At 38.1% G+C, this 11,793-nt stretch overlaps 1 protein-coding gene across 1 annotated transcript; it reads left to right on the top strand.

The window, feature by feature from the left end:
• The first annotated feature begins 237 nt into the window (after positions 1-237).
• Positions 238-9,394, top strand: synprb (synaptoporin b). Its single transcript, XM_005927511.2, has 5 exons — positions 238-321; positions 877-1,001; positions 4,224-4,422; positions 4,907-5,098; positions 5,187-9,394. Exons 1-5 carry the CDS (start codon positions 298-300, stop codon positions 5,556-5,558), a joined length of 912 nt encoding a protein of 303 aa, XP_005927573.1. The 5' UTR covers positions 238-297; the 3' UTR covers positions 5,559-9,394.
• The last annotated feature ends 2,399 nt before the right edge of the window (positions 9,395-11,793 follow it).

Here is an 11,793-nt window from a genome sequence, read left to right as displayed (position 1 = left end):
AAAGATGTTTTTGCCATGACACGCCAATCCTAAAAAACAGGAATCGTTCTTATAATCAGTGCAACACAAGTAAAGTAAACAAAATATTTACCTGATATTTTTTACACAGCTTATTGCAGCGCTTGAATAAATATAGCATCTGACTATGTCTCCGACTCCTCCTTGGGGAAGGCACCTCCTGTCAGCCCTCCCCTCTGCTGGAGGAGTCGCTCTGGTTTTCCTATCTACATCAGTGACATTTCAACCTGGTGACTAAAGCTGTCTGCACTGTGCGGAGTTGGGCTCTGTGATTTTTAAATGTGTATGGTTATATTTGCTCCGGTAAGTTTCTTTGCTTGGTGGTTTATTTTCTGTATTTATCTCTTCGGGTTGGTGAAAATGATGACGTCTGCTTCTATTCACATTTAAAATGTAATTGTATCAATAACAGCAGTTTAATTAGGGATCATTTTTAGTTTGTGTTTGATGTTAAAAGTAATAAATGGACTCAAAGTTGCCGATGCAGAGTAAAGCTCTTGTTCTTTGCGTCAGTGAAGTGGAAGAAATAGGAAGCTGTCTGCCTCACAGTCAGTTGGGTCTCACAGTAAGTTAGACCTCTGAGTTTGGTATTAGCATTGACAAATTGAATCTCACTGTACTGCTGTGGCCTCCTTCCAGGGCACAGTCAGGAGCTCTGTTTGTTGTCTTCCAACCTTTAAATTATTCAGGTTTTGTTTTCAAACCAATTATAAATCTTAATAATCTGTCATATAATTTATTGATGTGTATACATTATGCAGGAAGCTGCACTCACACGCTGATTGGAGTCAACTACTTTTGGAGAGTCTGAATAAATGATCAACTAATGGTTACTGGTTTACGATTTTTCTTTCAAAGATTTTTGCCATCTGTGCTTTTGCAACATGTGGAGGATACTATGGTCATCTCCAGGTTAAGGTGGACTGTGCAGACAGGAGGCAGAATAACCGCAGCATCAACATTGATTTCGGGTATCCTTTCAGGTAAACGAATTGCTTATGTTTCCTTTTTGATCCCTTTTGGTTGTTTGCTTCTAAGTAAGATTCCTTTAATCTTTCACAGCTAACTTTAAATAAATCTCTTTACATTTTATTATTTTAAGAGCTGAAATGTGAATAGTCTCCTAAAAAAGCATGTCCACAGTAATCATCTTAAATAGGCCCAGAAAGTATTTTAAAATTGTACAGGCCTGCTCCATTGACATGACAGCTCTAAAACAGAGGAGCTGCTTTTTCTTTGTCCAACTTAGGATGAGAGAGCTTGACAGCTGAGCAGGAGTCTGACCCATTTATTGTCCCAGAGTCTAAAATACTTCCCCGCATCATTAGATTCATCCGTACCTGGACTCCTATGAGAAAAATCTTAGCTTCAGGTGCTTTTTGTTTTTAACTTCTGTTCCAGTGTTTCTATTTTACCACTCGCTCTCATCTTACAACATGTACGTGTAGGTGATTTGAATGCTTAGCGACCCACTGATATTATGATGAGCCACAAATTAGTATCTTTGTCATAGTGTGTGTGGTAGCGGATCCCAAATGTGAACCCAAAAATCACTGTGAGGAGTAAAATCTAAATCATGCCTTTAATAAATAAATGAGGGAGCAGTTCAAATGAAAACTGAGATCAAAAAGATAACAAAATCCAAGGACTCCAGGAAAATGGACACTAACCTAACTAGGAACATCAGCAGGAGGAATAACAAATGCACAGAGCAAGGATAACAGGAAAAGTGAAGCTGCTTCTGCACACAAGGCTACTCAAGGGAAGTGAACGCAGCTGGGGAACAACACAGGTGCTCACAGTCTGCTGCAAACAATCTGGAAAATAAGATGAGGAGAAGTAAAACTGAATTCAACTATAAAAATAAAGCAGGAAGTGAAGCATGATAACTAAACAGGGGAAACCCACACACGGCTGAACTAACGCAGGGAAACTGACATGAGAAGATAGACAGGAACTAAGGAAATTGAAATCATGAAGCAAATAACAAGGCAACCTAAGAATCAACAGAAAATATTAAAATGAACAATACTAGAAAGTCCACAACTCGAAAACACTGCATCAATGACCTGGGGCCATGTCAGCCTTTCTTTGTGAACCATTACATAAACATTACTCGGCTGTCTTCCAGGATGACAAAAAAAAATTGTTCTTATTGCTTTGTTGAATCTGGCAGGTCCTTTTTATTCACAGCAATTACATATTTTCAGATCTGTGGTGGGAATATAGAATGTAATTACCCACTGATTAAATGAAATTGCTGTGTTATACAGAGAATCCAGCCAAAAGTGGATGTTGAAGAGTTTAATTTTATACCAGTAAAGTGCAAAGAGCAATGCATGAACATTGGGGTTTTTTATTGTCTAAAAAAAGCCTGGTTTAGGTGAGTGGCTTCCACAGGGAGGTCACACTTTTCACATCATTTCATTTGAGCCATGAGTGGTGTGCCTGTTAATCATAATTACTAGTCTTGTGTGTGTGTGTGTGTGTGTGTGTGTGTGTGTGTGTGTGTGTGTGTGTGTGTGTGTGTGTGTGTGTGTGTGTGTGTGCAGGTATTAGTCAACCTTCGCAGTGTAATTGTGGAAAATAAATGTTGACAGTTGTGCAAAAGTTGCCCTCATGGCAAATAGGTTCTGTTGGCTTTGTCTGTAGAGTTTGGATGCTCCTCCTGTGCCTGCATGGACTTTCTCCAAAGAGTTTGCTGCTGCATTGACTGTAGATGTGAATATGAGTGTGAATGATTTTCTGTCTCCATGAGTTCAGCCTGTGATAGACCAGTCCAGGCCTGTATCCTGCCTCTTGCCCATGCACAGCTGGCTTACTGTCCTGAACCGGAAAAGGGGTTGAGACGATATGATAAATATGAACATTTACAACTGCTTTGCTATTTCATTCAAATGAATAAAATGTTCATTTGGCAAATATGTCTACACTGCTTTTCTATGCATATATTTTAACTCGCTTAGCATGTGAACAGTGTAAAAGTGGGAGTTGTGTTGAAAAAATTGCTTCTGTTTTTCATGCTCTTATTTGTGATGGGGTTTTTTTTTTAATCATTAATTTATAACAAACTGATCAAAAGCCAAACCCTGGTGAAAAACAACCAGCCACATGAACCGACCCACTCAAACCTCTCATGCCCTGTACAACTGCATTAGAATAGATGCTGAGAGAAGTCAAACATACATTGTTAAGAATACTGGGCAGCGGTGGATCAGGAGGTGGAGCAGGTCATTTGCTTGAGAAGGTCAGCAGTTCCTCTAATCTGCATGTTGAAGTATCCTTTGGCAAGATAGTGAATGCGGATGGATCTGTGTGAATATTAAGTTAAAAGCACTTAGTAAGGTAAAACTGGTGCTTGTGTAGGTGAATGAAGCTTGTAGTAAGAAAGTGCTATATGAGTGCTCGAGCAGAAAAAGTGCTATATGAGTACCAGTCCATTTACCATGTACTCCTTATGCTTTAGTATTTTATAATGAAGACCTAATTAATATTGGGTCTACTTAGTAGAATTTTTTTGCTTCAGTGCTTTTTAGGCCATATTGTACTTTTTGAGCATGCATAAATACGCAACACCTTGCATCACACTTTTCTCTCTGAGGAGAAGACAGAAAACAGCATCAACTATGAAGCACAGCGTCTGCTGTTTTTCAAGTTTTATCAACCATTATAAACCAGTATAAACCAGTATAAAATGCTAACTGAAAAAAGTGACTAATCCTCACTGAGTGGAGGATTAATCAAGATTTAAACTTGATCCTGTCAGGGTAACAGTTGCTCAGTTTGCTGTTATCAGACTGGTCAGTGCGTCATATTTCAGAAGCAGTTTCACTGTCCTTTCGTCATATTGGAGAGAGATCTTGCAGACGTCCTTGGCTTTTTTTTTCTTTTTGCAGCTACTTTATAAATATTGTATTGTATTGCTTCTTATACGAGCAACACCAAATTCACAAGAGTCTCGTGAGAAACAAACAAAAACAACAGGTAAGAAAGAGAAAACTGAGCTTTATTTTTTATTAAAGCACCACTAGATTTCTAAGCTGTCCTTCACAAACTTTCCTTTTTGTTTTTTCCCAAACACTGGTGAACAGGTTTCAGACAGACTTTGAAAACTGATTGTATATAAAGAGTTATTTAACCAATCAGTTTTGCAGCAACAAATTTCCCCCACTTCTCCACATAAACCTGCTCTTTCTGTTTTGTAGATTACAGCAAGTGCATTTTGAAGCTCCTTTGTGCAAAGAGAACAGAGATGAGATTATTTTCCTGGAAGGTGACTTCTCCTCAGCTGCCCAATACTTCATGACTGTGGGTGTCTTTGCTTTCCTGTACTCGCTGTTGGCAACAATTGTCTATGTCTTCTACCAGAACAAGTACTTGAAGAACAACAGAGGTCCACTTGTGGTCAGTGAGTTTTCATGTTCAGATTTTTCAGTGTCCCAGCTTCATATTACCGTCTGATAGAGTCTTGTTTATGTATTATATAAAATGCAATTCAGACGTGACCAATATAGCTAAAAGAATAGTTGCAGTATTTTGTGACTCCACTCTGGAGCCTTCCTGCACATCCATATACATGAAGTGTATAAAGTGGGGAGCAGCATCAAGACCTGCTTATTAAGTCAGACAGGGCATAAAAGTGGAGCTAGGGTGGAGACTGGTTGTCAAGAAGCTTGCAGATTTGCACTAACTTGAAATAGCATGCTCTGTATGAGATACCCAACTGTGTAGTGGAGTCATTGGCTGATATGAGGTGGCATTAATATAAGCATATCTGCTGGTATTAGGCCTGAGGCTGACATTCATGATCTAACTTTACTTTTTTTTTTTTTTTTAAGTCATTGCTCAATTTGGTTTTTGACTTTTTCTCCTTTCTCCTGTGTCTCAGGACTTTGTTGTTACGATCATCTTCTCCTTCATGTGGTTGGTCAGCAGTTGTTGTTGGGCCAAAACTCTTTCTGATATAAAGACAGTCACCAACCCAACACAGGTGCTTCTTCTCATCACTTCCTGCAGAGCTCAGGAAAACAAATGCACAGCTACAGAGGAGCCTCTATGGTCACGTCTTAACACATCTGTGGTATGTCTATAATTAAAGAATGACGCACGTTCTGAAGCACTGCTATTGAAAGCAATTTTATATTAGTGTGTTTTTTCTTTTCCTCCAGGTCTTTGGCTTTGTTAATGTTGTCCTTTGGTCTGGGAATATTTGGTTTGTCTTCAAAGAGACGGGCTGGTACAAGACTGGACAGAGATATCCGACCAGGAGTGCGTCTGGGAAACGCTCCGGTTCAATGCGACAGCGGCTCTACAGCGAGAGCAGCTTCGACCAGCCAGAGGAGAACTTTGCTCCCTCTCGACAAAACAGTTTCAATCTGTCAAAGGGAGACTTTGATCACCAGTTGCAGAGGCAAGCTAGCATCAACCAGACACAGGTAAGCTTCAGCTTACCACAGACATATCTTGGTAAACCGGTAATTTATGACAGAGAAGATAAAGTGGCTTCTCAAGGTCCGATGATATTTGTCAATGAGATGTGACTTAGAGTTTGACCATGCACATGCACGTAGAGAACTGAATGAAAATTTGCTACTGCTGTTTTGAGTTTGTGAAAATGACATCATTGCTGACTAAATGTAATGCTGAAGGGTTTGGATCACAACGTAGTTTATCCTCTACATAAACTTATACGCTCACGATTGCTCAAGATTACTGTTTCTGAGATCTCTGGGTCCTTTTGCATGTTTTACTGTGCATTTTCTATTTTCCTTTCATTTTCTGTGGACAATTTTTTTTTTTTTTTAGTTTCATCTAAATCTAATTTAAACTCTACATTTCCAGAAAACAATTAAAATATCCTTTCACAGTTACACTGAGATAGGATCTGGTTGCTTTAGCGTTATCATTCTGGGGCTTTGAGTTCTTCATAAAGAAATGATTTTACTTTACAAACTTTATAAGTGCTTGATCTTACCTTTAAATGAAAAAACACATCACACTACAGTGCTCTCTAATATGTAATATGGAAATATGTTGTATCAGTGGACAAATATATGTAACCAGTGTGTGAGCATTCTTCCATGAATATTTATTTGTTTGACTGTTCTGCATAATTGATTCTGTTTGTTATTAGCACTGCAGTGTCTCCATTTGAACATTTATGAGTATTAATAGATATGTGCTTCTGTAAATGCAAGCATAGTCACTTTTGATGTAGTTATATCAAAGCTGAATGTTTCCTTTATATATCCCTTCCAATATATCAGTATAATTTTCATGTTGAAATCATACTGTTAACATGAAACAGGCGTAAGTATATTTTACCTGCTTGTGCTTGTATGTGCTCATGGGATTTTCAGCCTATTTCATGTTTTTAATATCTGTGTTGCACTGCATATTCTTCAGTTATATGGTTGATTTTTTAGGTAGTCACAGTTTAATCAGGGTGTATTCTGTGGTTACTTTCTTCAGTAAAAGATGTCAATCTCTATGTTTTCATTAAAAAAAGAAACAAAACAAAGGACATTGAAAGTGAGGAAATACTAAAAAAAAACCTAATGGAGATATTTCCAAAGGAAATAATTAGTGAACGCTGTTATGAGAACACCAAAGTAAAGCGTTTCTCATACTGTGTATCAGGATTATCTCAAGTGCAAAGCCCAAAGGGATAATCCCTCAGGGTATCTGTTTCATCCTATTTGAGACAATTAACAAAATGCTAACTAATACTTAAAACCGCTTAACCTGTTTGACTACACAGGTTTGGTCCTTGTAAACAAGTCGCTGCAAAGACAGAGTGATATACATGCATGATGGCACAAGCATGATCAGCCAGTGCATTTCAGTTTAAATAAAATCATGAAGTTGAACACGACTGTACAAACTGTGCAAACAACTGTGCACCTGTGGTTGTAGCGGGAAACCCAAACAGTTTTCATAAGACACCACAGAAATTATTTTAACTTGTGAACTTTACACATAACTTTACAGCCTGTTATTGTGTTAAATTTATATACTACTACTACTTCTACCACTACAATTATTATTATAATCATTATCATCATAATCACTATCGTATGAACAGTATTTACAAATATCCTTAAATTAAAAGATTTACTCAAATAGCACTATGACAGCACAGCAGTTACAGTGCTGATAATAGAAAGTGTTTGACCCCTCCCTGATGTCTTAGTTTTTTTTTAAATCTATTTGACACACTTACATGTTTCAGATCATCAAAATATAAATTTACATTAGTAGTTGCCACTCTCTCCTTGTTAAATCATAATTTAACTGTGATTAACTTCCTTTTTAAAAGGCGGCGAGAGTCATTATCCACAAATGTAAAACAAAGGACATCAGGAAAACTACCACAAGAGTGAACCTTCCTCGGAGTCATTTTCCTACCAAAATAATTCCAACAGCGCCTCCGTGACTTATCCAGGAAGTCATAAAAGAATTGCTCAAAAAAACAAAATTAACCTTTTGAAAGTACCCAGTCAAAACCCAGACTTAAATTCAATTGAATTACTTTAGCAGCACGGTGGCATGGTGGTTCGTACTCTCACAGCAAGGAAGTCCTGAGTTCAGCTCCACTATCTGGCTGGGGCCCTTCGGTGTGGAGTTTAAATGTTCACTTGGCTTCCACCCACAGTCCAAAGACATGCAGTTAGTGGAGTTAAGGGTGATTCTAAGTTTCTTGTAGGTGTAAGTGTCAATGGTTGTCAGTCTCTCTATGTTGGCCCTGCAACAGATTGGTGACCTCATGAATAAGAAGAGGAGAGTGGATGGATACTTTAGCATGACCATTAAACAGGGTCTTCATGCTTGTGCTTCCTGCAGTTTAAACCTCCTGCAGTATGACTGAAATAAAACAATTCTGCAGTGAAAAGTGGGCCAAAGCTCCTCCACAGGGATGTTATACTGCAGACTCAAGTTATACTGCTTCAAGCTGATAGGAAAACAGTAACTCAGATAACAACCAAGGTATGCAGAAGAGCATCTGTCAAAGCGTACCACATCACACCTTAAAGCAGAAGAAGACCACATTGGGTTCCACTCCTGTCAGCTAACAGCAGAAAACTGAGGCTACAACTCTCACAGGCTCACCAAAATAACAAAAATTGGACAACAGAAAATTGAAAAACATAGTTGGATCTGATCAGTCTAAATTTCTACTGTGACATTTGGATGGTAGGGTCAGAATTTGATGTAAACAAGATGAAAGCATGGCTTCCTGCCTTGTACCAATGTTTAAGCTGATATATGTTTTAATTATACATGTAAATTGAAAAATACAATACACACGTCTGTAAATCTGCTGGATTAGTGCAAGAATTGAATCCAACAAATGTACTAGAGTTTTGTTATGCATGTATAATATGATCAAGTGACTCATGTTGTTTATAGTTTATCTTACTCTGAAGGATTTAACTTTAGGATGTATGTTATGTCAGTTGTTGCTGTGCATATTTCTTCAATCATAGCGTGATAGTGGGTGATATATGCCGAAGTGAGTGTATACCATTATTAGTTTGTGTAGAAAGAGATACGACCCACTAATTTCAGTGACAAAGTATATAAGTAAAAGAAACAAAAAAAGTAGTAAATACTAAAAATTACAGAAAGCAATCAAATTTGGGAAACCAGCATAGTGAATCACTAATGAATACTGATTTAAAGAAGCGTGACTCACACTGTGAATGGAATCATCTCACCTGCAAATCCTGATGGAATAATCTTTTCGAAGTCAGTGTCATCTGTTTAAGGTGGCCATAATACTAATACCTAAAATGTTTCACCACTCAGACCATAAACTGTTCATGACTTTGAGTTGGTAGCTGTTGGTTGAGCTGATTTGTGTACATGTTCACCAATATAAATGTCAGCAATCCGTAATGCTATAATCCACCTTTGATTTTAAAGTCATTTCCATGTCACCTAAGTAAATTATTATTGTTATAAGTAAGCCACTGCAGGTGGAATAAATATTCTTCACTGAATGATAACTTTGCTTGTGAACCTCAGTGTGTCAGTGGATCTCCACCACTCATTCATTCATTCATTCATTCATTCATTCATTCACGGGAACACCACAATGTTACACATGGAATTCGGTTATCATGGCAGGTGCCCAACAGTTGCCTGTTTTTGAACGTGTTTTGTGTTGTTTGACAAGTTGTTCTTGCTTTAGCCCATGAGAAGGCATACTCATAAGTAGTTTGATGTGGTATCTGAGCAGCAAATAATATGACAACACTGTTTGTGCTCATCTGAGCATTGAGGCTGCATACTCAGTGAGGCAAATGCTTCAAAATCTGTTTGACTGATTTAACTTGTGTTCTGTAGAAAAATAAAATGAGACTGAAATGCCTGATATTTAGGCTGTTTCAACAAACACCGGGATGATATGTCATCAGAACAAATTGGTTTTAAGAAATGTTTCATTTTTTTTTCACACACAAACATTAACCTGCCAAAAAAAAGAAAAAAGAAAAATGCAAATAAATTTTCCACTACATAAATTTGCCGAAAAATGGCAAAGCAGAAAAAACTCAGAAAAAAATAATTAACTTTTCTTGTCAGGGATCAAATAATATAGATTTCGTATGTTAAAAGCAAACTGTGGTAAACTTACACTTGCTGACTGGGAATCCTGCTTAAAATTAGGTCGGTTGTTAACAGACTGTTGCTAACAGAACTATTATGTAGCTCCAGCCGTCCTCAAAGTGAACATTAGCTTTGAGTTACAGTCAGAGCATCCCCAAGTTTGTTATTAAGGCCTCTGTATGCAGTCCGCTATCTGATTAAAGCAATTAGAACAAAGAGGGGTGATGCTCGCCTCTGCCGGCCCCCTGACAAAGAGACTGAGCACATGCAGGTGTCCAGAGGAGGCTCTTTGAAGAAAATTGCAGTGAATGTACCCACAGCATGCCAATTAGGGTCAGGTCATCAGCAGGAAATAAAAGGCTACATCATGAGATAGATGGCCCATCTTGTATGGAGGAAAGGCTACATTTAAATGTAATTAATCCCCTTCGTAAGATGTCATACTGGCATGTAGCACTTAATGTTGGTTATGTCTGTTTTCCCTGGTGTACATGAACCAGCTGTGACTTTTATTTCCAAATGAAGCACAATGAGGAAGATGTTGTACACAGTGGTGATACAGAGACATAAGATATTTTTCACTTTTTGTAAACACCTGCAGGGGGCATTATCCACCTGTTTTATCATCTGTAGGCTTTCCAAGCGAGGGTCCTACTATGTTTATTTAAAAAAAAATAACATCAACTCTTTTCTTTTTTTTTTTTATCATTCCACTTGAGCAACAATTATGTGCTACCTTTCTAAATGTCAGGTCTTTGCTTTTCATTTTGTACCTTTTTTCAGTCTCAGAAAATGTAGCATGTATAACAGCAGACACGTGAGGTTGTATGTTAGGAGTTAGGCCTCAAGGGGGTGGTGTAACATCACACCAAATATAAGTTGTTTTTTCTACTGATGCATTCCCATAAATAGGATTAATAATGTCCTCTTCTTCTCCGTGCAAATTGCAGGAAAATAAGTCATTTCTTCACTTGTTCTCCAAAAAGAAACAAACCACAAAGGGTGTATGTTTTTTGTTCTTGTTGTTGGTGTCAAATGTTTTATTACACATATTTCTCAAAAATGTCTACACTCATTTATCACCACATTGCAGAAAAAAGCTAATTATTTGTAAAAACATGTTTGGGTGATTTCTCATATATCAGCTTCACATCTTCAGATGTAAGAAATGTGCTATCAGAATTGTGTATTTATACATAGACTCATGACTTACTGTTAATCATATTGTCTGTGAGTGATCCAGGCCGAAGGACATTTTAATGTTATATTCAGCAGAGGTATTCATCATACCCTTGGTGAAAAATGTATTGACGCCCATTGTAGACCCGTTGATGTAATCCCCTCACTGTGATTGTTTTCCATCATAAGAGAGTGAAACAGGGAAACAGACAGTTTCTGATGCAGGTCATTTATTTCACTGGCCTACTTTCACATCTCAGCAGTTCTTCATTATTTTAAACATTCACACATCACAAAACCTTCGCTATATAAAAATTGCAATAAGTGTGACACTTCTGTCTAAGGAGCACTTCCTTTTCTTTTCATTGCTGCCCTTTCATGGTGGATTACTATAATTTATAAGTATGCAACAACAGCCATTCCTGTCCAAAAGGGAATCATTAACTGTCAGTCTTGACTAACTTGAAGATGACATGTTGACAATATAATCAGCAAGTGACTATGTTTTGTTTTTAATTGAGAAAACAGTAATAACAGCCTGGAGAAATTTAGTGGGTGTTGAATGATACACATATGGTAAATGGCCTGTATTTGTATAGCGCTTTACTAGTCCCTAAGGACCCCAAAGTGCTTTACACATTCAGTCATCCACCCATTCACGCACACATTGGTGAGAGCAAGCTACAGTGTAACCACAGCCACCCTGGGGTGCACTGACAGAGGCGAGGCTGCCGGACACTGGCGCCACTGGGCCCTCTGACCACTAAGCAACGGGTGAAGTGTCTTGCCCAAGGACACAACGACCGAGACTGTCCAAGCCGAGGCTCGAACCGGCAACCTTCCAATTACAAGGCGACCTCCCAACTCTTGAGCCACAATCGTCCTGCACATATGTGCAAACCTGTGTGTGTGTGTGTGCCCTTTGGATTTAATTTAAATCTATGTGTAAAGCTTTAGAGTTAAACAACAAACAGGTATGTTTCTTTT

This window comes from Haplochromis burtoni, unplaced genomic scaffold, assembly GCF_018398535.1.
Source record: "Haplochromis burtoni strain Fernald_Lab_line unplaced genomic scaffold, NCSU_Asbu1 Contig_100, whole genome shotgun sequence".
Lineage (NCBI taxonomy): Eukaryota > Metazoa > Chordata > Actinopteri > Cichliformes > Cichlidae > Haplochromis > Haplochromis burtoni.
The sequence above is the reverse complement of the archived record's forward strand: the minus strand, read 5'-3'. Positions and strand labels throughout refer to the sequence as shown.

Coding starts and splice junctions, on each gene's coding strand:
- synprb (XM_005927511.2), top strand. CDS start 298: ATGTGTATGGTTATATTTGCTCCG. Junction 322..876: donor GTATGGTTATATTTGCTCCG/GTAAGTTTCTTT, acceptor TTTCTTTCAAAG/ATTTTTGCCATCTGTGCTTT. Junction 5,099..5,186: donor CACGTCTTAACACATCTGTG/GTATGTCTATAA, acceptor CTTTTCCTCCAG/GTCTTTGGCTTTGTTAATGT.